We start from the raw sequence: 23789 nt of genomic DNA on the forward strand, positions 1-23789 counted from the left end.
CATTATCTGAGACCTTAAAGTGGAACACCGCTTATTCTTTAATGTCATGGGAAAGGCTCAATACACTTCATATGAAAGTGGACAACCACTGGACGATCTTAGAAGGAATTTTTCATTTGAAGTATATATGGGCTCCCTAAATGAAACAACTGACCTGACTGGGTTAGTTGGTCTTAGTGATTCCAACATTGGAATCACTAGTTCCAAGTGTACACCAACACTGCCCTGCCGAGTACACCAACAGTTTGATGGTATGGTACAAATTGCTGAGATGCACTGTTCCTCAAAAGGTACGTTAACTATGAAGTGCCATGTACAGAGACTTTCGCGGCTGAGGTGGACAGAATTTATCTATGAACCAACTATTGTGTTGTCACACGAGAACAGTTGCCTCACAATGTAAAACCTCAGGTGAGTGTTACAACGGGATACTCCTGTGTGCTCTGCTGAGGTCACAACTCTGGTGGAAAAGTGGTCATGTGATGGGCCAGGTTACAGTTTCAACATTGTGTTTTGTTTACATAGTAATTTTGCCCTTCTCAGGGAAGTCCACTTGAAAATTCTAAACATCGGCAGCACAATAAACACAACTTTGCAAAGAGGAAGGATTGCTGGAATTTTAAGTAGAGTTCCACTTTAACAATCTTCAGCAGATTCTTTGCAATGGTTCTCATAAATATGCCTATGCAATTCTCTCACAACATACACAACATGTTTTACATGTTTTGAACTCTTATGAAGTTCTCATGCTGCTAACAAACAACTTTACCTCAGTTATATTGTATCACCAACTGTATTGTATTATAACTGTAACTGTAATTACAGCTGCATTTAACTGCACTGAACTCTAGTCTAGATGAAGATGAACACATCTTTTGGAATATAAATACTCCCTAACAAACATTTGTATTTGTAAACATAAAGCTCAAAGTAAAAAAGTTCAGATGAAGTTCCTTCATAAACTTGTCAATAAAAATATCACACTTAGGCCCGGTTTCACCAACACCAATTAACATTTGAACCGAGATGAACGGTCCCTTAACTTGAATTCAATGCTTAACTCTGCTTCACTAAAGGGAGTTATTGTCACTGAAACATTCATCATGTTACCAACTAAAGTTTGCAAAAAAGAATTGTGTTAACTTCAAATTTTAGCAACCCTTGATCCCGGTTCAAAGTTAACCAACGTTGCTGAAACTGGGCCTTAGACATGCAGCTGTTTGCTACCAAATACAGCAGTCTTTAAGTAAATAAATAGAAATGTAATTAATAAAAACAGTAATATGAGCAAGTGAGACATCTCAGCATGCGGAGTCCCTCTTGTCACCATTTCAGATACATGCAAATAAACATTCACATTTATCACAAATGCAACAGCAGGTCAAGGAAAACAAGAGCACTTGGCAGTGTACCAGGAGGAGGATTCTCAATAGAACACTAAATATTACTGCAAGATTAATGAAGAGCTGGGAGCTCTAATGTGAAAGCTTGAATACACAGGATGTGTTGTGAAAAATTGTCCAAATTTTGACCTTCTTAAAAGAAGGAAAACCAGTACAAATCAACTTTATATTTCATATGGCTGTTTCACTTATACTTTTTTCAAACATATGACAACTTAAATCAGTGGTTCTCAACCAGACCTACGTGAATTTTTGTCCATGCAACTGCAAGGCTCCTTTCCTGTCACAACTATGAGCCACAGCTTCTGACAAGCTATTTTTTTGCCTAAGTTGCACACATCTGATCGATCCAGAATACTGCCCCACAAATCTCCACTGATTGGAAAGAACAAAATCTAAAGTGACATCTCATTGCAGATGTGGCCAATCAGCCTTTGTTATGCCTACTCCACAACTAAATGCAGCACTAAACCAAACCATGTTTTATCAGCCTCTTGGCATGCACTTCACCTTTGAAGCAGTGATATCGGTATTATACATAAGAGTTCCAAGACAGCACGGAGAGTACTGTTGACATGTCATTTTTACATAGCCTGCTTTTCCCACCTTGGATCATTGTTAGCTGTTATAGACAACACAAAAATTTTCAATTAGTAAACCATATTAAAGAATAATTTCACAGTAGTGTGCAGTAAAGAGCAACGTAGTACATAGCTGCACTGACTAGACACCAGTGTGGCTCCAGGCTTGGGTTTGCCACGTTAACATCATACATATCAGGCAGAAAATTTTGCTGCGTGCCATGTTTTTTTCCGAAACACAAAGCACTCAGCATATCTTTGCAGACCAAGTTCACTACTCATGAAAGTCACAATTTGCAAATTATACCATGATTTGCTCATGAAAGAGCTGGTGGGGAGATTCTAATTCCAACAGAGACACTGGCTGGTAACAAACATTTCATCCATGCCAGTGAAGTTGACAACCACTGACTTAAAGTACAGGTATTTATTTATTTATTTATTTTGGTACCCTCAGGGCATAAGCTTATATTATTAAGATATTAAGGTATATCCAAAGGTTGTCGAGGAAGGATACTAAATTCCTTTCAAGGTTTGGGCTCTACAGACAGTGGTAGCTCATGGCTCCATGGGTGCTGGGTACAGTCCTCATAGAGGTATGAATAGGTTATTGCACTTCATTCTTGGGAACAGCATGTGTGAAAACTGCTTTTCCTTTCATATTGCTTAAACGGGTGTATACACTAATGTGTACACCCACTTTCCACCCTTTTCGGCAGGTATTTTCCTCAAATATTAGAGAGAGAGAGAGAGAGAAAAAAAGCAAGAGCATGATGTTATGTGCAAATTTGTAGTGTCGGGACAAACAGGAGAAAAAGAAGGCATCAAAACACAAGACACAGAGATGCAACTCATTAGGTAGCACATGTAAGATACTTATCCTTTTCTTTCGTAAAGTGAAGGGCTTGTGACGTTTATTTATTGTTCTTTATTTAAAACACATTAACTCTTCAAATCATGCCTATTTTGCAAGAACCCATCTAAGCTGCCTTGTGCCACCTGACCCCCACATACCCAATACTTTTACTGATGACCCACCACTGTCCATAGGTATGGCAAAACTAGATTTTCAACATAGAACAATACTGCTTGCTCATTTACAAGGTAAAAATCCAAAGGAAACTTAAAATGACACCATGGAATACAGTAAGAGAGAGGGAAAGAGAGAGAGATTATTGGAATACAGTGATATCAAAATAAAATAAATTGTCTCTAATAAGAACTTCATGACTACTCATTAGGTATACGGTGACATGCAAAAGTTTCCAGCCAGGTGGGGATTTTGCATTATTGATTCCAGCTACCTGCAACAAAAGGCCATTTTACTTTTGAACTTGGAAAACCCAGTTCATTAAATATGTACCAAAAAAAGGCATTTTTTGTGAGAACAATCATTTTTATCTATGAAAGTTCAAAAACCACAGTTAAAAAGTATCCAGCCACGCATCTTTCGTGCAGTTTAGGGAAGCTTGCCGTCACTAGGGCCAGGCCAATAATTTCACGCTGCGTCCTGGTTGAGTGTGCATGTTCTGCAAGTCTCACATTGGAAACATGGCTCCATACACAACCATTCCATTACATGCAAAGGTTATCGAAGAAGGAAGGGCATGAAACATTAAATCATTATTAAATGTAGGAAAATCAACAGAGAATGATATAACTGCTAAACTTCAAGCTGGAGTTGGTGTTGAAGACAGGATATGAAGCAGCAGGCCAAGAAAAATCCAAGAGGACAGAATCATGGCAAGGAAACCAGTTGGGGCTGTGAAGAAGATCTTTGGAATTCACACAGGAACACAACAGGACACCCAATAATTGTGGGAAGGTTGCATTTCAGACAAGTCTAAGTTCAACTTGTTCTTAAATGACGACGGGCAGTATGCTTGACTTCTAGTTGGTGCCATACCAGTTTCCAACAGTAAAGCACCGAGGAGGTGGTGTCCTAGTCTGAGGTATTTTTGAGGCACAAGGGTTCTGCCCATTGGCCTAAATTACTGGGAAAAGGAATGGGCTCATGTACAAAGCAATTCTTGACAATCTATTGCAGTATGCAGAAGAGGAAATGCTCAAAAGAATGTATCTTCCAGCATGACAATGAACCTAACCGCGTTTCTCATCTTGTCAAAGAGTGGCTCGCTGGCCCACTAGATCACCAGACCTTCACCCAAACAAACACATACAAGAGAAACTTGAGCAATGTGGAAGCCTCCATTGCGTAAAAACAAGCCGGAATTAGACATTTGCAAGATGAGAGGGTCTAGATATTCAGTGAATGCATTGGTCGATTGTTCGAGGCAATGCCACGACACTCTCAGGGCAGAATAGCTGCGAAAGGAATGGCAATAAACAGCTGCATTCATCGAAGAAGCACAAGTAGATGTTAGAAATTAGCCATTTCTTCTAGATGTTTGAGGCTACAGGTTCTTCTAGAGGTTTAACAAAGTGAGTGGCCAAGATTATTTTGGGCATTCTTTCTTGTTTCCCCAAGTTTTTGTATATAAACCTGGTCATATTTTGGAAAAATGTGTGAACAGGTATTTGTTTAGTTAGCAGGCTGCAGTCCAATTAAATGTAAAGCAGTCTTTCATTGTCAATGGCTGAAAGAAACAGTGCGGCCCTCATGTGGCTGGAAAGTTTTACAAGCCACTGTACATCGTAGAGCCTGAAGGTTTAGGGTTTAACCCGATGCTTCCCCGAATTTACACCCCGAATTGAAGATTGCCTCTTTAGGGTGAAACCCGATTTTTACCCAGCAAATTGCCCTCACTGAGACGTCTGTATGAATGCATACTAACTTGTATGGCAGCAAACACAGTTACATCCCCATTTGTACCGAAACAGTTCTGTTAGTTTGAGTAACTGAGCCCAATTTCTTCCTGAATTTAGCGTACTGGAAGTCTTTTCACCCGAATTTGCATGAATTTAGGGCATACGTTTATTTACCCTATTTTTACTCCCCAAATTTAGAAAAAAATATTTCCCGAAAACTTCAGGCTCTATGTATATGGCATGCAGGTTCTTCATACCCGTGTGTTCAAACCATACAAAACAATTCCTGTACAACAGCAAACTAAATTACTTCTTCCATAAATTGCTTCTGTTAACTTTCCAGTTGGTTACACTTAAAAAAACAGCTTGGAAACCGGAAAGACTTATTCATGTTGTACATGACAGGAAATGTTACACATCGAACAAGTGTCACTGTAAAGCCTTGGAACCACTTCTGTCACTAATTCAGATCTAAGTAGCGCTAGTATTCCAAAGCAAAAGCATCATTTCCTGGAAGCAAAAGTTTTCACTGCCCAACAAGTGCCCTTTGCACTTTCCATTGAAGCAGCAGAAGCAAATATTCCTTGATCACATTGGCCAGTGGCAACATGCTTGAGCATGGCATCATTAATGGCTGTACAAACGTCTACTTCCAACCGCTGGATGGGTGGTAAGAGCCCTGTTGAGCGAGGCAAGGAACCTAAATCGAGGGACCCTCCTACTCGCCTTTCACGCAACCAGTCACTGGGCTTTGCAAGAGGCGGTTCATTTGGAAACAGTAAGTTGCTTAAGCTGCCTCCAAGAGCAGGTATTGTACTCTCTGAAGACTCATCTGCTGGAATTTCACCTTCATATGTATGCAAAAACGTTTGCGACACTGAATGGGACAAGTGTGATATGCCTGTTGGCACTCCATGAAGCTCAGATGCAGAACTGGAAACTGGGGTGTCCAACTCTTGTGCCCTGCCTTTCTCATCTAGATGAAGAGACAAATAAAAGCCGGTGTACTACTTCCACTGAATTTAGAAGAAAAAAATTATCAAAATGATGCGACACTGAGCAATGATAAACTATCACTCTGTTTAGCATGGTAACCCAGAGATCCCACCAGTGTCAGGTTGCATTATGGGTACAGGTGAGGCATTTGGATCCCCCTAGTCTCGGAACATTCGAACTATGTATTTAGATTTGGTGGTATAGGGAGCATGGCCTCAGAGGGATGACACGTCTTTGTGGCAGGAACTCCATAGACACTGCCCATAAACCACATGAACCACAGAAAACATTTGCCACAATTATAAAAGTGGTAAAAACTCCACTGCAGTCTTTAAAAATGGACAGACACAAAAATTAAGTGGACAAGCATACACGCACACAGCACAGACTTGCAACATGTAGCTTTATTAATGTGTACAGCCCTCAAGCATCTGCTTTCCCACAACTACTATCAATTCAAGAGGACTCCCATCAAGGACATTCCATTCTCCCTACAAAAGGGCTGGACACAAGCAGACACATGCAGATAGTAGGCCTTTTGAAGAAAGAACATCTGCTGCTGTAGCTATTTTTGTAAATGATAATGAAACTAAATCGCAGCCTGCAAAACATGCGCCTAAGGAAAATATGCTCGAAGGAAAGTGATATTCTGATACTCAAGACATGACCGCTCACCAGAAACCGGAAAATATCACACCGTTGCACATCACAGCTGTGCAACTAAGGTTAATGCCCTTATCAGATGCAGCTGATGACTTGGTCTCACTTAAGACAAAGAGATAAGTTTTTGAATATACAGGACAGTGAAAAGAATAATTAGAATTAAAATAATTAGTAATTAGAAGAGATATACTATGGACAAAGCACAACATAAATACTCTAATTTCACTTTTACAGGCCACAGGACAGCTGTTTCTGAACTTGCAGGAATATTTTCCACACGTAGGCCACACCATCAGATAAACCGCAGCTAGTACACCGGAGATGCTGGATGCTGGCTGCAGCATTCCTTTTCTCAAGGTCACGCCCTCTTTGGTTCTCCTAATCAGACAGCATTTGAAATGTCAATTGCGAGAAATGGCCTTCGGCCTCTCAAATGACCTTTGTTCGGGGCGCCTGCCAGACAGGCGGGAAAGGAGTGCTCCTCAACTGACTGCCCTCACCGGCTCCCTTTTCCGGTTTCGTTTTCCCTGTCTGCTGTGAAAATTTGAAGTTGGTCTGTGCACCACAAATCAAGATGCAGAAGCCATATGCACTTCTCTAAATAGGATCTAAATACGTTTACGCAGTTTCACTCCATTATCCGTATTTTATAGGTTTTCCTACATTCAGCTGCGAAGGTAGCGAGGGTACAATGGCATAACACTGTTGTCGAGATTGCTCCTTTCTGCTCCTCAAATGTCGTTGGGGGCCTCCTTTCGCGTTGGTCATTTCTTAGAAAGGTCCTTTGAGCTGTCGTCTGACACGGCTGTCAGAGGTCATTTTTTGCAAATGAAAATTCCCTGAAGTCCTTCGAGCATGCCGTCTGACAGGGGTATTAGAGTGACGTTTTCTCATTTTTCCTGAGAGGGAATTCTGGCATACTTTCAACTTCATCTTCATCGGCATCTGCTCTTGTCATGTATTGCATCAAATAACAACAGTCAAACTACGCCAGTCTCTCGCGTGGGATTTTCATGGGATACCGTGCTCAGTGGTCTATGAGGAATAAAATGACACTGCAGTTTTGAAATCGACTGGAACAGATGCGACTGTTCCTTCAAGTGAAAGCCACAGGTGCTCTGGTGAAAGGTTAAACGACCGTGAGGTATGTAAAAAAAAGTTTAATTTTTGAGGTACTTTTCTCTGTGAAACTGCAAAAAGTGCCAAATTAATGATGAAACAAGCTTGAGCATGGGCTACACGAAATACGAAACAAAGCTTTGTTGTGTGTTACTACTAGGTTACTAATGTTACTTATGTCCGCAAGTAATATATTTATTTGCACTTACATATTATAATGTAATACATATATTTATTCGAATTATATTTATGCAGGTTCACCCATTTCCTTGCTTCTTCAAAGTCTTTCAGAGGGTTTCAGAGTTTCATTCTTTCAGAAATCAACGAAACTGACACCAGCCTAATCATTCAAATCAGTCAGATAAGTTATCGATAAAGATCTGGCCACAAGTTGTAAAAAGGAAAAGGTAGAAATATATACAAATAAAATTTAAATATCTGAACTATTCATGCATAAATGCACTATGAAAATATACCTCAAAGAAGCACAAAGGAAGATGTGCTGTTTAGCAACAGGGGGAGACAAGAGGGGGGGGGTTTCGGTTTCGGGGCAGTGACAAGCTTTTGTGGGCAATCGTGTTGGACTGTGTATGGGGCATGCTCGTCTCTTTAGCCCTGACCACCTATGCAGCATCTCGAAACACAGTGCTGTACCACCAGGGCACATGAAACGTGATATACTATCGTTTAAAGCCTTGAAAAAAGTACGAAACAATTATGTATAGACTCCTTAGGTAGAAATTATTTCAGTGCTCGTAGTTTTCCCAAACAATAGGTTGAAATTGCACAAGTACAAGCTCTACTGTAAAAACAGTTGGCTGAACAGTAGTGAAATGTGCACTACAAAAGTGTTCCATTTGTATTGTCCAGAACACCAGGTACTGCAAATTAAGTAAGAAAAGTCATGTCGTCTGCAGGCAAGAAAGGAAGCAAAGTTTCACGTAAGACTACTAAATATATTACATACATATAATACATTAATAAGCATGTGAGCATGGGGCACACAAAAAACAGACAATATAAGCAAGCTTAAGCGCAGCAGGCTGGAGCAAGTTTTATCAGTTTCTCTTATATTTTACTACAGTGCATTTTCAGTCTTCCACAGATATCGAATAGATGTGAAATGGACATTGCTTTCCCTCAGTAAGGGTTTCAAAAGACCTGTAGTTTTGTAGTTATTTTGCTCATTTTGAAATATTCCTCTTTCCCACAAGCTGGTGGTCAGGGCAAAAGAATGGGGAGTGTACAAGCGCAGGTGCAAGCCACATCTGGGGATTGCATTGCTAGAGTACTGCTAGGTTACGGCAGGCAGAATTTTACCCTGTTTTGGCAAAATATGACAAAAAAATTATACCAAGTTATAATTAATGTTACTGTCACCATGACTGAAGGCACTAATGGGTTTATCTAACAATAAATTTAATACAATTTGCAATAACAAATAAAGACAGCTTATTGTTTTTTTATCATTGCTGACATTACTACAAAGCAAGTTCACAAGTAAATCAGCAATAGCAGCAAGACCAAGGAGTGAGCAGTGAGCTGACCTCTAAAGCAACAACAGTGCAGTGTGGTGCATGCGCTCAGAGCCCTACATGTTCGCTCTGACTGTGGCTGCACTCACTACCTGGCTGGGCTATCTGCACAGTAGGTGAACGGTTTCCGCAGTCCAATACTTGAGTTGGTTTTGTCCCCAGTCCTTCCTGGCTTGCCTGCATAAATTAGTCACACAATCACTCTACATGTAGAGGCATTAGAGCAACCCCAAAGAGTATCTATAATGCAATAATCGATAACAGGTACAACAGCAAGCTTCAGCAACTCTGAAGAATGAAACCACTGTATAAACCAGACTATAGGTTGAGTTTTTTTTTTTTTACCATTGGGCATGAAAAACTGCCCTCGTCATACAAGCCAGTCAATGGGCGATATTTTTTCCTTATTTGTCTTCCAGAAATGGGGTTGACTGTACAGTACAAGGAATCAACCTTAACCCAACCCAAACTCAATCAACAAAATTTAACTTCTTAAATAGAATTTGGAAATGTACCAAGCTAAGGTAACATTGCCAGAATCAGGAAGCACATTGCAGATTTAAACAAATCCACCACAAGATATGCTACCTAGTGCAATGGTAGCAGCTGGGAAAAAAATGCAAATTGTATTTGTTATTGTAAAATTTTACTTCAACTGTTTTACAGTTACTCTTGGTATTGTTTCACCTGTGAATTCTGTGTACTGAAACTTGCAACATATGGTCCGCTATTGTAGAGCTGTGAATTACATTTTGATACATGTCACCGTGGCCCTCGTATAACAGTAGAGTGCAATCCTGTTAATTCAAACTCGACGAGGTACAAAGATATCATTTGCGATGTTAAACATAATGCAATCACGAATGCCAATATCGCCACCCAATTCAAAAAAATATCTGCCATCATCCACGCTTTTTTGTTGGCTGTGTAGACAACAGGAATGGTTTTGATCCCCTTAACAGTGAGGCTTACTTGCTTTGCCGACCATGAGTAACCAGATGGATGAACACGCAATTGAGAGTCAGACAGCTGAGTGAAAGTGCACACTACTGCACTACTCCACGCAAGAAATATGTCAACCAAAACCAATTACAGTCTAGCCCGTTCATGACGATATTGACGGGAACACGAAATCTGATCGTTATATCAGAGTTATCGTTATACAGGGTGTCCCAGCTAAATGTGAACATATTTTTTTAGAAATATTTCTATCACTTTTTCCGAGATGAAATCAATTCCAATATAGCATATGCTGAAGGGCACTCCCTAGGAGGGCATTAGCAGACTCCTGAGGAAATGTCTTAATTAACTGTTGTTCCAATGAGAACATCTGATCTCTTCGGTCACCTGATACCAAAGCCGTTTTCAGAACAAAAATCTGTTCAATAGATAGTCCGCTAAAAATTCGTGAAGGAACACCTTTTTTTTCTTTATTTTGTTCATTCCGCACCTTCGAAGACGCGTCTTTCCTTCATCCCCAGTGTGAGAGAATGAATTAGCACAGTGCCGCCTCATGCGTCGAAGATGAGCTTTAACTTGCGGAAACAATACAAAAACAAATGTATCGGGTGACTCTGTGGCAACTGCCCTTATCTTGGGTTGCATTTTCTGTTTTCTTTTAATCTTTTTCCAGGACGCAAGAGGCGATAGTGTGCTCTTTCATCCTCTCGTATTGGGGGTGAAGGAAAGACGCGTCTCTAGAGATGCGCAATGAACAAAATAAAGAAAAAATGGTGTTCCTTCATGAATTTGTTGCAAACAATCTATCGAACGGATTTTTGTTCTGGAAACAGCTTTGGTATCAGGTGACCGAAGAGATCAGATGTTCTCATTGGAACAACTTCGTAGCTTTTATAATTAAAAAGTTTGAAAATTAATTACCACTAAGTAATTGACAAGGAAGGATGAAAAAATATTTTTAGATAGACCAAACAACTGCAAGTACGTACAGTTGGTTCCATTTGTGTAGAGCACCCCGTTTTTTCTTTAGCCCCTGGCCCTTTTTCGATGGGACACCCTGTATACGAGCTTTCGCGAAATTGCCGGTTGGGATCAACGAAGTAGAACGGTACAAGTAGAACACTGCTGAACATGCATGTTTGTTGAGAGCGCAAAAGCGTTTTATCTAGATCTAAATTGACACAGCTTTGTGTTGAAAGCTTTGTGTTGAAAGCTTTTCCAAGGACAACATAATTGCCAATACCACGTGAGGCTCCGCACCTTTTGAGATCAACGACTTTGTCCACTGCTCGTCATCCAGTGCCATAGTCATCATCATTCTCACAATCGGAACTGCACTGCCCACTAGAACGCGCCTCATCCATGGGTAATTCGTTGATGTGTGTTTGGGTGGCGAGGCGCAACTGTCTGCCAACTCATATTTTGAAAGGCACGGTACTTCACAACAAGGTTTTTCGCACCAGTACAAAATCCGTCAAGCACGTGCAACTTCGAGTCCAGCCATGTGCCTTTCCTCATCAAAACTTGTCCCAGAAGCGCAGACGCCATTGTATCACGCAACAAGCCAGAAGAAAACTTGAGGGCAAGAGAACGATGTGGAGAGGGAGCAACGTCCTCTACTTGTCGCCAACACCTTCGAAGTCGCAAGCCATCTAATCCCCATCACTTATGCGCGGATAAACGCACAGTGTTCTCACTTTAATGCTCACGGAGGCTAAGTGTCTTGCAAATGCCTCCTTAATTTGTTTTCCATGAAAAAATTGAACCTTGCTTGTCGATTTTCATGCGTTTTACCAGCCATTGGGAGAACTCTGATCGCTATATGCAAGCAAACATATTCACAACGATTGTTATATCGATGTCTTGTTTGCATGTATACTTCAATGGGTGAGTTGATGGGAAGGAGCAATTTGATCATAATATCGGACGAGCTAGACTAAATCACCAAGTGTTGATGCGTTCTTTTTTTTCTGAATATTCTCATTCTAATTTTTTTTTTATGAAGGTCCCGATCATTACGGTACAAGTGCTGAAAGCATCCGAAGTAAAAATTTGGAATTTTATCGAACTGATGAGCATATGCAAATGAGTCACTCACTGGTCAGTTTTTGGCCGATGCCTCAAAGATGTTTACCAAAGAGGAAGTTTTTCCATGGCGTCAAGTGTTTCTGAATTATTCAGCTGGGGGATATTCATGAAACAACTGGCATAACCTAACACTGATATCATTTAAAAAACGTTTTGTGAACCCTGTTTATATGCCATACTTTGCCCTCACTGTGCACAAGAAGACAGCCACAAAGCCGGCATTTCATGAAGCTTTTTGTGTTTAGCTTCAAATACCCATTCTGATCATGACTAGACAGAAATGTACCTTCAAGTGTGATCGCTGAATTTCTCTCAAGATAATATGCTGGCGAGTAGGGCTGCCAACGTAAACATCTCCAGCACAAAGTGAGGCACTTTTTTCATCCATTTGTGTGCCATCTCTGAATACATCTCTGGATAAAAGAAATCCAGCAATTAAAACAAGCTGCAGCACACACTGTTTCTTTACAAAATAAGTCCAGAATTTGCAATGAAGCAATAACGAAACTAAAATTCATGCCTTCCAGTAGCTTTGTTGTTCCGTCCCACTGTGCTGTCCTTTCTGCACTTCGTGCTTTGGTTCTCAGGCTGAGCAGGTGAAATTTGGTTGGCCTAAAAGGATAAAATGGCCACATTACTGTCTCCTGAGATGAAATTCCTGGGCGGTATTATCAAATCGGAAAAGCCGCAAATAAATTGTGGTCAACGTTTTTCCATAGATTTAAAGATTCACAGACAGAGAGAAGTTCCCCTCCCCTTCCTCAGTTAACGCTCTTCCTTGCAAACTGTATCCATACCTTCGACTTGCACCAGTGCAAGAACAAATCTTTAGTTTTGTCAGTGGCAGCCATATGATATGATGAATCTCGCTTCTGAACAATGTAATCATAAGTAGACAGCCCTCGGAAAGCTGCAAAATGTTTCCACATTTTGAATAACAATTATATACTGCACAATAATGAAAGCATGTACTAACACCTTACTGCTAAACCAACAACAACAACAACAAAAAGAAGAAGAAGAAAAAAGACATTATCACAGGACTTACCATATAACAACGAACATGAAGATGCATAAATTATAACTACTTTGAAATCCAGCACATAACTGTTTATGATTGATAATATTGCAACCAGCACTGTCATACAATTTAATCTCCGTTTGCAGGGATAACCTATCAGGCAATCAAACGTTAATGCCAAGGGTGAAGGTTGTGCAGCCAATCCATCCATCCTAACCAATAATGTCAAACTGATGTGACCCTAAATTCTGCTGCTCACATTTAATCTATGTGTCAGGTCTCTCCACTTAGCCACAGCAGCTGAATGCCAGATATACAAAACACATGTGCCTGAGGAAAAGTTGCAAGGCATACCACTAGTACACCTTACAAGCACAGTCTACTACAGTCTGCGCTTTTTTTATATTCACATAAACCTCCATTCATCATTACCTTGACTCTCTGTACCACAGATATGTATTATGAAGTGCAGCGAACATCTCTAGCCTGGCATTATCATTATTTGCATGACAAGAATGATGGAAGAGAATTACATAATGTCTGGCAAACTGACAATCACTTTGCTCTAGATTAGGGTGTCTGAATGCTGGTTCACTCTGTATAGGGTGAAGACAACCGTGTCGTCTGCTGTGATATCCACTATCTATAGCTGCGCTCTGCACTGAACAGTCCACTTTTGAACTGAGTAAATAAACAGCAGAGGCGGCTTGAAGAAGTCAATGAAAGCCGAACACAGCAAGCAGGCATGGTGACTGCGGGCTTCATGATGGTGGCATGGCGGCGTTCACTTCTACAAAGGGTAACTCAACTCTACTGAGAGGGAGCTAGTGTTCAGGCACCCTACTCTAAATCAATTTCTAGCCCCACCTACTGACAACAAAGTCAAATGAGGGGCATGTCTCTTCTACTGACCAGAACCCTTCAAAACAATAACTGGTTTAGAGTGCTATATTTGGGGATTGGTATTTACCAGGAAAACATCAACCTCACATAAATGAAATGAATTAAATGGCATTGTACCAGGAATGAAATGTACTATAGGCTTGAACACAATTTATTCTGTGAGATGCTTCATGCTCACCAAGAAACAGGTGGAAACCGGAGAGGTGGCTGAGTAGACCGATTGCGAAGAATGACAGCACAGCACATACTACCACGGCAGCCAGCCAAACAACAGCATCAACTGGCACTATCACTGCAAACATCGGGTCTGAAACGCAAGAGCACAGTAGTAGTTCTGACAAAGTCCAGATATATTTCTCCACAGTTTTGCATCTTTTTTTTTTCTTCCCTTCCAAATAAGGGTTATGCATACAGAGGAAATCAGGGTTTGGTATAGAAACTCCAAAAATAACAAAAAAACCAAAATGACCATGTGATACGATACAGAACAAAGGTGGTACAGAGATCAATTTCATTTCCAGGTATTCCAAGTATTGCTGTGACAATACTTTGTTCAGCTTTCATGGACAAAGCTGTGACAAACTCCTAAGTCATGAAAAACAAGAATTGTACCTTTCAATGGCACATTTCCTGGATAGGCAACGGTAGAGTTGTTTTCCACTAGAAGACAATAAGTACATACATAAACCCTGAACTTACACTGGATTAAACTTTTACATTTGGGAAACTGTACTTACAAACCGACAGGTGGAGCCAGCTGTCTTTTACGAGGTAAGCCACAATAAGTGCTACCGAAACACAAAATATCAACAATGAGGCAGCTAGGGCAGTGGCAATGCATACAGCGAAGTACCTAAAAAAAAAGAGTTGTGTGCTACTGAAACATACCCGTAGTTGCAAACAGTAATATGTAGTAATATTGCTATATAATAACAAACAATAGCAAAAATTGTAACTTCCGACACGAACAGTCAGAGTTTTAAAAAAAAGAGCCACTAACAAGAGGACGACTAGAGATGTGTGCCACGAGCCTTGCAATACAGTTTAGAAGAAGCTTAAATTTTCACCCCTAACAACCACTAATTACTTTTACTTACTTGTCAAATTAAGCTCTGAAATACACAAATATCTGAATTGCATAATCAAAATGCTAACCAAAAAGTAATAGGTGTCATTTTTGTTCCACTAAATCAGCACAGCACACAAGTCTTTACAATTTCATAAAATGAATGAGGCTGGCACATTCATGTAACTTCTGAAACGGCTACAGAAAAGCCATGAGTTACTGTGACTTTACACAATGGAATCGCATTAGATCCACATGCAACACAAAGGTAATTTTATACAACTTCTGAACACATTTACTGCTTTCGTAAGAAAATAAGGTGTTCATATCAGAGAGTCGAACCGAAACATTTAACGGTCCAGTTCGGGTTTAGGTTCGGCGATAAGGGTTCGGTTCCGGTTCAGCTCCAGAAGGCAATTATAATGGTTCAAACTGGTTCTTTCCAAACGGTTCGGTTCCCGAACCGGTTCAGGGGCGACGGGTGCGAATGAAGCACAACAAGCAGGTTAAAACAAGCTTCCGTGTGTGTGTTACAGTGCTTGAAGTGGACAGGAAGGCGTCAGTGGTCGTTTAGGATTTTGAAAGAGTTTGTGCGACATGAAAGACAAGATTAGTAGCGGTTACAAGAGGAGCATAGCCATGAATTACTGGTTTGGGCTGACTTTCCCCGCACGTAGCTCAGGGAGCGGGGGTTAACTCACCCACCGGGTTGTTTGCAGAATCTCACCAGGAATAACAGTAAACCAAGCCTGCTACCTTGGCCTAAGTCATTGAAATTATTCGTTACCAGTCAGAATCGCGAATACACGTTAATCAGATAACGACGCTTCGTGGTATGTAGTTGTATTGGAATGGTGCGATCGTGAGCTCGGGGACTTTATGTGTAAAGGGCACGTTATTGTGTCAGCACTGACCGCCGCCATGCTCGGCGTTAGCGTGAAGTGTCTGTGGGACAAAGAAAAAGCAAGTGCAAACAGAGAGTTCAACTCATTTTCGACCCATTGGCGATTTTTAGATACTGTGTCAGTATGGTCGTTTTTGCTTTTTATTTTAAATCCACAAAGAAAGCCAACTTGGCACGTTATTTTCATTCTGACAAGCATGAGTGTGGCCGGTGCTTTACTTTCTAGTACCCTAGGCACGCGACAAACTTAATGCATTAAACGGAATGACAGTAACTTCACCTCCTGACCAACCACCGTCGCGAATGACACAGTTTTTTCAACACGCCCTGTTTTCAACAAGCCAGGAGAGAGCGACGCCACGCAAGATGATGGTTGGTGAGGAGATTAACTTACCGGCATTCCGTTTCATTAAGTTGCAGTGTGGCTAGCGTATAAGGGGCTTATGCAAGTTCACACGCGTACACGTTGGGAATTATGCTGCAGCGTTGTACACACGAATACGTGCTAGAGCTGAGCTCAGGTAGTTTGCTTTCGCAATGCATTACGTACAAGAGAACAGAAGAAGAAAAAGAAAAACGAAGGAGAGAATATTTGAGAGACCGAAGGTCGCAGCCGACGACATATACTTCGATTGGTCCGCGTATTCGCATTTATATACAGGATGCCTGCGATAACGGTAGACATGATATCGAAGACATAGCGCTGTCGAAGAAAAACTGACAGGTTTGTGTTACAAACGGACTGATCTTGAAATGCAGCGCCTGTTTCTGACACAAACTTCATAGGAGAGTGTCAGTTTCCCATTGACGGTTCTATGTACCAACGATCATTTCTGCTGCTAGGGTGGACACCCTGTGTATAGCTGACTCTGATTAGTATATTATTATAATATATGTCACTTATTGACTGCGTCCCAAAACAGTCCCTAATGTCCTGTTGATCCCTAATTCTTATATGCAGGGTGTCCCAGAAAACGTGTCATTGAATTATAATTAGAAAACTACGCCACCCAGAATCATGTGGTCGACGGCATTTGTTCCTACTAGGTTTCTGCCACCACCTGATGTGCATGTCATGTAACCTAAGCTTAATTATGTAACGTTTTGCGAAGTGAACTCGGAAATTTGCCAAGTAAAGGTCACTTTTTTACCCAAAATACAGTTCGCAAAAATTTACATAATTAAACTTAGGTTACATGATATGCACATCAGGAGATGGAAAAAGCCTAGTCAGAACAAATGCTGTTGACCGCATGATTCTATGGGGCATAGTTTTTTTAATTATAATTCAATTACACGTTTTCTGGGACACCCTGTATATTCACGTGTATGTCTTAGACGTTAGTAGCCCTGAAAGTTTTAAGTTACTATCTGTTGCTGTTTCGTGACTAAAGAAGATCCAAATCATTGTTGCAGGGCACGACTTTTTCGGCAAGCAAGAGGATGTCTACGAAGCTAATAAATGAAGAAAAAATACGAAAAATAGTTTTTGTGTTCATACACAACATCCAAAGTTTCGCACTTAATTCCGTGTGAACCGTTATTTGAACCGGAAACCGGTATTTTTTTACCAGTTTTGTTTCGGTTCAGCTCCAAGATGGCGTCGACTGTTTCGATTCGGTTCAGTTCCGGTTCAGTCAAAAATAACAGTTAATAACGGTTTTCGGTTCGGGTTTGGGTTCGGTTCGAGTCTCTGGTTCATATTGCAAGAAAATTGTTTCAACAAATGTGAGGCATGCTTGAATGTTTCCCATTGAACATCGTAAGCAGATGTGGCTACTGTCCTAAGCATTTTGTTCACCAGCAGCATTACACATGGGAACAAGGTGTTCTCCTCAACATGGTGCTGAATGTGTTGATTTGTGCAGAAGTAGGGTGCACAAAAATGTGGATGTCTCATTCACAGCTCATACTAGGGTACAAAATCAATCCCCTTCTGATACAAATTGCTGAAATACAATCAACCAGCAGAATGTTACGATCCTATTCTGTATCCTATTTGAAATCCTCATTATGAAGTTGATGCACTTACTCCTAGTTTACCCCATGGTCCCTAGGGGAGAAAGAACTGCATCACACTAATAAAAGCCTTAGTACGGGCACACAGAAACACAAAGACAACACAAATGACTCAAGTGCATCATTTGTCAGTTGTGTCGCCAGACACGTGCATCTGTGTTGTTTCTTGGTTTTCTTTGCCTAACATCGCAGCTGTTTCACAAATTGATTCCCAGCCTGGAATCCTTGCTTGTAAATTCTGTGCTGATAAAGCCTCAGTTACTACAGTGCTTGTATTGCCTGCTTCTGAGATTTTGTCTACCTGCACAATTCTTTCAATATTGGAATACATTCAGTGCATCTTAGAGCACTGCACGGGCCTAATTCTCAGGCCCGTGCCTGGTCCATGCCCGGCTGCTACGGCCCATACCCGGCCCGACGTCATCTATATATTTCCAGCCCGGGCCCGGCCCAAGACCGACTCCACCGGCCCGGGCCCAGCCCGTACCCGACTGTTTCCATGCTCAGGCCCGGTCCAAGCCCGCCTCTGCTCTATTTGTTCTCGAGGTTCGGAGGCGTATTTAGATTTACTAAAGAGCACAACACAGCAAGGAAAACGACGCAGCTAATTGGTGGAGAGTCAGGAGGTACACTCGAACGCAGCAGCAGCTGTGTTTCTCTGCCGGCAAGCCGCTCTGTGCTCGGTGGTTGCTTGCTTGGGAACGCAGCGCGCAGTGGCACGTAGGCGTATGTACATTGTTGTTCAAGAGAGACTGATCGCCGCTCTATTGCACATGCTCCGGTGTTAGTTCCTCTTTCTTGAACTCTCAAGCGAACGAAATATATGTCAGAACACCTAACCTAACCGACCCTCTTGCCGGACTCTCATAAAAACGAAATATGTCAGAACACTTAACCTCACTGACCCTCGTGCCAGACCCTCACGAGAACGAAATATGTCCCAACACCTAACCTAACTGACGCTCGTGCAGGATCCCACACTAATCGTCCCCAAATGTGTGCTAGTGCACGCGTGAAATCCAGACCCATTCACGAAATAAGCATGATCACCTGTAAAAAAGTGATAGTTCTCAGATGAGAATACCTGATATCCCATACCCCATGGGGGAAAAAAGTAACGTGAAAATTCAGCTGTCCAGTCTCGTGAAGTGAAATGTGTTCGCGTACATGCCTGACCATGTCTGGCATTGTCAAGCCCGTACCCGGCCCCGGTGGCTGAAGCCCGAGTCTGGCCCAGGCCCGCCTAAAAACCGCCAAGCCCGGCCCGGCCTGTGGGCCGGGCTCGGGCTTTTGGGTGAGCCCGGGCCCGTGCAGTGCTCTAGTGCATCTTTTCTTCCAAGAAAGAGCATAAAAGCAGTACTTTAACGAAAAAGGTCTACATAGAGGCATTCAAAAAGTCCTAAGCCTAGGTATGATGCAATGCAATGACTGTATGAAATGTCACACATGCGCTGCATCATCCTTCCATGTCATAAATACGGGTCACACAGCAATCGGCTCTCATATGACTTTGAGTCACACTGTACTGAGCATTGCAAGGTGGAAATGTCTGAGGCACCAAACATCCTGCTGTGATTGGATTCTTGACTAAGGGAGGAACAACACCTACCAGTATTCACAAACAGATAAAATATGTATAAGGCAATCTGCACCTTCCTACGCAACTATTAAAAGATGGGCAATAGTGGTTAAGCTTGGTGGGAAGCTGTTGGAAGATGACCTACAGTCCCTATGGGCAAGTCTTATCATACACAGATACATAACATAGACATGTCACATAATTTGAAGGTAGTTGAAAAATAATGTTTCAACAGTAGTTTTTCAACATGAGGAGCTCATTGACATGCACATACAATCTGCCAGATTGTGTGAGCATATCAACAATGCTGATCACATGCAGCGTGTAACACACTGTATTCAAAAAGTGTCAACTGTGCAAAAGAGTTGGACAGTTGCATCTGCCTAAAGTTTATGCTACCAGTTGCATACATTGTTAGCTAATTAAAGCGGTATCTACCACACATGCATAAAATACACATCTATTTTTCTGTTCAACTTAATTAACAGTTCTATTTGTGTAATACCTGTAATTTTTTCCACCAACACAGTTGTTCAGCCATTTGCAGTGATGGTCAAATGTCGCTACACATTTATTGCAGCTACTGCAGTGTTTTGCTTTGCAGCCACTGAAACAAAAGAGTACAGATGTCGATTATGCACTGTGGCAAGAAAATATCTCCAACCTATAGGCGAAGGATGCCTTGATATTCTGCTTTTTATTTTTTATGTTTTTTTTCACACCAATCTAGCAATTCAAACTTATGGCAAAACATTGAATATGCATGGATAGGTACTCAGAAAAGAAAAGAAAAGTAGCAGCAAAGGATGCAACGCTTCCCAGTGGTAAAGGAAATGCTCCAACATATACAAGAGTCACAAAAGCTTGGGGTTTTTAAAATGCATTTTCATTACTTCAAACCACTCCTCAGCTCCATGAGCCTGCTCTCATACACACCCCACTAATAGTGAATTCTGCTGGTCGTTGTAGGGCAGAAAAAGCTACAATGGCTCAAGTGTGCATGTTAAAGAAGCCCTTTCAGTGCAACATGTGTCATGTTTCATTTGTCGTACCGGCCGTTTCCACACAGAACTCGCACCGGCTCAGTACACTGCATTGTACCTACCACCCCCCTGACAAGTCTGCTACGAGTAACTTACACCCTTTGTTACTTTCTGATAGACTGGCAATTATCAGAGTAAAGCCATGCAAGCAGGATCATTCAGAAGCAGTGAGCGCAGCAGTTTATTCACATCAATGAGCAGGAATCGCTCTCTCATGAACTCAAAATGCTTGAAGACATGTGAAAATTATGATGAAGAGTGCTTATAAGTAAATGCAACTGTGAAAGTACGGATAATAGAAATGCTTACACTTTGACTTCACATATGTAACAGAACTGGTTTTCAATCACATGAGCATGCTTGCTACGGTCAAAGACAGGTAGAGGGCCTTTGATGTTTTTGTTAAGAACGTTGCGGTCTGCTGGATCGATGCTGGTACTGCAGATATGGGAGGCTATGTGCACAGTAGCGAGAATGGTATTCAGCTGAAACTTGTGTTAAAGAAAGATTGACATTCTTTCAGAAAATATTAGAGCACTTATAATAATAATAATAATAAATAAATAATAATCATGTCTTACTGCTGCCCAAGAACGGCCACAAGGGCCATAGTATTGCTGCCCACATCATCACATTGCTGATGTGATACAGTACAATACCATACAACACAAAAAATGACACGACACAAACAATGTTATAATATAAAAACAGAAATAGACAAGAGGTGAAACAAAACAAAGATCTGATGTTACAACAGACACTTGGACACATAGGAAGGAGAAAAATGTCACAGGACTTGGAAATTGAGGCCAGCAACATTTCACAATATATGATAGGATCAAATGGACAAAATCTACTACACAAAATAAGGGCAGGTTGCAAAACACAGCTCGGAAGAGGGTAAAAGCATAGACTATATTACAGGAAAGAACAGTCAACAAATGAATGTACACATTAGTATGTGAATGAAGCGTCAGCAATATTACTGCATAAAAGCTGGTAAAATACAACTCTCTGTACAAACCACGATAAGGATACGACATATAAGGTGATTTGCCACGCTCCAGGTGGACAGTGGGGGACAAGAACGGCGAAGTAAAACACCAAAAAATAGGTAAGAAAAAACCATGCTAGCAGCTGGAGAGGGTTTAGCGGTAGAGACCAGCCATTCTTTCGGCTCCACAGGTTCCCTCTGGGTGTCTTTGAGCCACATTCCACTAAAGTCTGCAATGTTAAAGACCCAAAATAACTTCAGGTAAGGGGAATACTGTTGTGCAATCATTAATACCAGTAGCAATGTAATATTCGTTTTAAACTTGTTGTATTGCTGAGTAATGTTCACAAATAAACACAAGCTGTAAAAGTTGCAATGATCTCAGGTTATAGGTAGTACTATATTCAGCAGTGCAATAAGCACAACCCAGAGGTTTACCTCTCCCAGCTATTTCTGTCAAAGTGCTGCATAACAGAAAACAGAGTAGGATATGTGCTCCACAGCATGGTTTACACTAAAAGATGCACAGGTGACCACAAACGAGGAAAAGAAACAAGCTAACCAGTAGCATAGCCAGAAAAATATTTTTTGGGAGGGGTTCTATGGGGACTTTACATGGAGAGGAGGATTTCACCCTCGCTTCCCTCTCCCCAATGCACTACCACTGGTATGGTTTCGGAAAGGTTTGAACCCCCCAACCCCTCCCCCTCTGGCTACGCCAATGAAGCTAACTCTTATTCTGCACAACAAAACATGAACACGTTTCACGATGCCTTGATATTGAACACTGACACCCTCACTGTCAACACAAATGTCTTGTGTCTAACAGATACATTTCAAAAGTATGAATACATGAGATCTCCATTCATGGTCATGATATGTGCACATTCTAAATGATATTAGGAGACAATGCCGGAGACAAGAGAGCTGGTAACACGAGTGTCAAATATTTCATGATACAGCTAACTTTCAAAATTACCCGAAATAACTTTCTTTGTAGTTAGCTTTGCAGGGCACAGTGACAAACACCAGCCTTGGCAGCCTCTCCCATGTGTTGGATGGCGACAAAAATGCCTATCGATGCAAGAAAGCCTACGGTACAATTGCTTACCATTGATGCCACTAAGCAATTCAGTAGCAGTAACATGAACCGCATTTTATGTGTTTGCAGGCAGCATCAGATACCCTGCATGTGATTTTGTTGTCATAGCACTTATGTAATTTTCAGAAATAAAAGCACAGATGCAGACAATGCTGCCTGGATAAACAAGTGTCACAGAAATTCTCTCCTCCAAAATGCACAATTACGGCTCATTGAGGGTTATCTAAGGCAGTGTTCTATGTCGCCAAACAATCTTATAACACACTTTCCCCTCCTTCACTTCGATCTGCACTCGTATTTGTTCTAATATTCAGTATCATGTTGTACCCCCTTCCCTCTTGCAACTGCACAGATACGCATATTGTTCACCGCTGTATATGTAGCACAGTTCGCTACAAAAAGCGCACGCGATTATTCAAGCTGCTAACCAGTTTGTAGACGTAGCAATGACCAAAATTAGTATCCCTTGAATTAACAAAACAAATAGGTCGACTCATGCCTACCTGACACAAGATCCACAGGTTACAGTACCAGGGTAGCGCTGCAACTTCACTAGTCATTGTGCTACGGTTTCGTAAGGTGGATGATTCGCAAAGCAGATTCCTGTGTTGTGGACATTACATTATTACTGGGTCAGGCAAATCTGCCCACATAGCCCGCGTGCGCCCTACATGACAGGTCATATTGTTCTTCGAACACCTGCAATGCTTCAAAGTTGTGCTTCGCGTAGGCAACTCAGCGGTGTCTTTCGCATTGCACTGCACTGGTAGGAAGGTAGCCCATAGTTACACAATAAAGCAAAATGCGTCAACGTGCACTAACGTATTTGACAGCTACATAGCTCAACGTTCAGTAGGTTCTAAGTCTACTAAGTGCTCGAATTTAACTCGCGAAAGCAAAAGTCGCAAAACGCACTTGTGGTGGCGCTATCATCCGCTACTGCATAGGGTGCCTACTACTGCAAACTTTAGGCTGTTATTTAAAAAATATGAGAGTGTTGGTTCAAACGATTTCGTTTGAGATAATAAAATAATCGCACTCGCT

General features: G+C 41.4%; 1 protein-coding gene across 1 annotated transcript; it reads right to left on the bottom strand.

Annotated features, from left to right (window-relative positions):
- Positions 1–332: 332 nt before the first annotated feature.
- On the bottom strand, positions 333–23660 carry LOC135377957 (palmitoyltransferase ZDHHC1-like). The gene is made up of 12 exons (XM_064610741.1): positions 23249–23660; positions 21688–21873; positions 20959–21134; positions 20112–20213; positions 14776–14891; positions 14651–14698; positions 14217–14345; positions 12912–13024; positions 12635–12726; positions 12401–12527; positions 9079–9243; positions 333–5729 (listed from the first exon to the last, which is right to left on the bottom strand). Exons 1-11 carry the CDS (start codon positions 23303–23305, stop codon positions 9115–9117), a joined length of 1275 nt encoding a protein of 424 aa, XP_064466811.1. The 5' UTR covers positions 23306–23660; the 3' UTR covers positions 333–5729; positions 9079–9114.
- Between the last annotated feature and the right edge of the window lie 129 nt (positions 23661–23789).

Source organism: Ornithodoros turicata, chromosome 1, assembly GCF_037126465.1.
Source record: "Ornithodoros turicata isolate Travis chromosome 1, ASM3712646v1, whole genome shotgun sequence".
Taxonomy (NCBI): domain Eukaryota; kingdom Metazoa; phylum Arthropoda; class Arachnida; order Ixodida; family Argasidae; genus Ornithodoros; species Ornithodoros turicata.

Bases quoted from the DNA above. Each gene is read 5' to 3' on its own strand.
- LOC135377957 (XM_064610741.1), bottom strand. From the start codon at position 23,305: ATGACTAGTGAAGTTGCAGCGCTACCCTGGTACTGTAACCTGTGGATC. The intron at 14,699-14,775 runs GTAAGTACAGTT...ATTGTCTTCTAG, and splicing joins CTGGCTCCACCTGTCGGTTT to TGGAAAACAACTCTACCGTT. The intron at 9,244-12,400 runs GTACATTTCTGT...TAATTTATGCAG, and splicing joins TTCAGCGATCACACTTGAAG to GCAAGCCAGGAAGGACTGGG.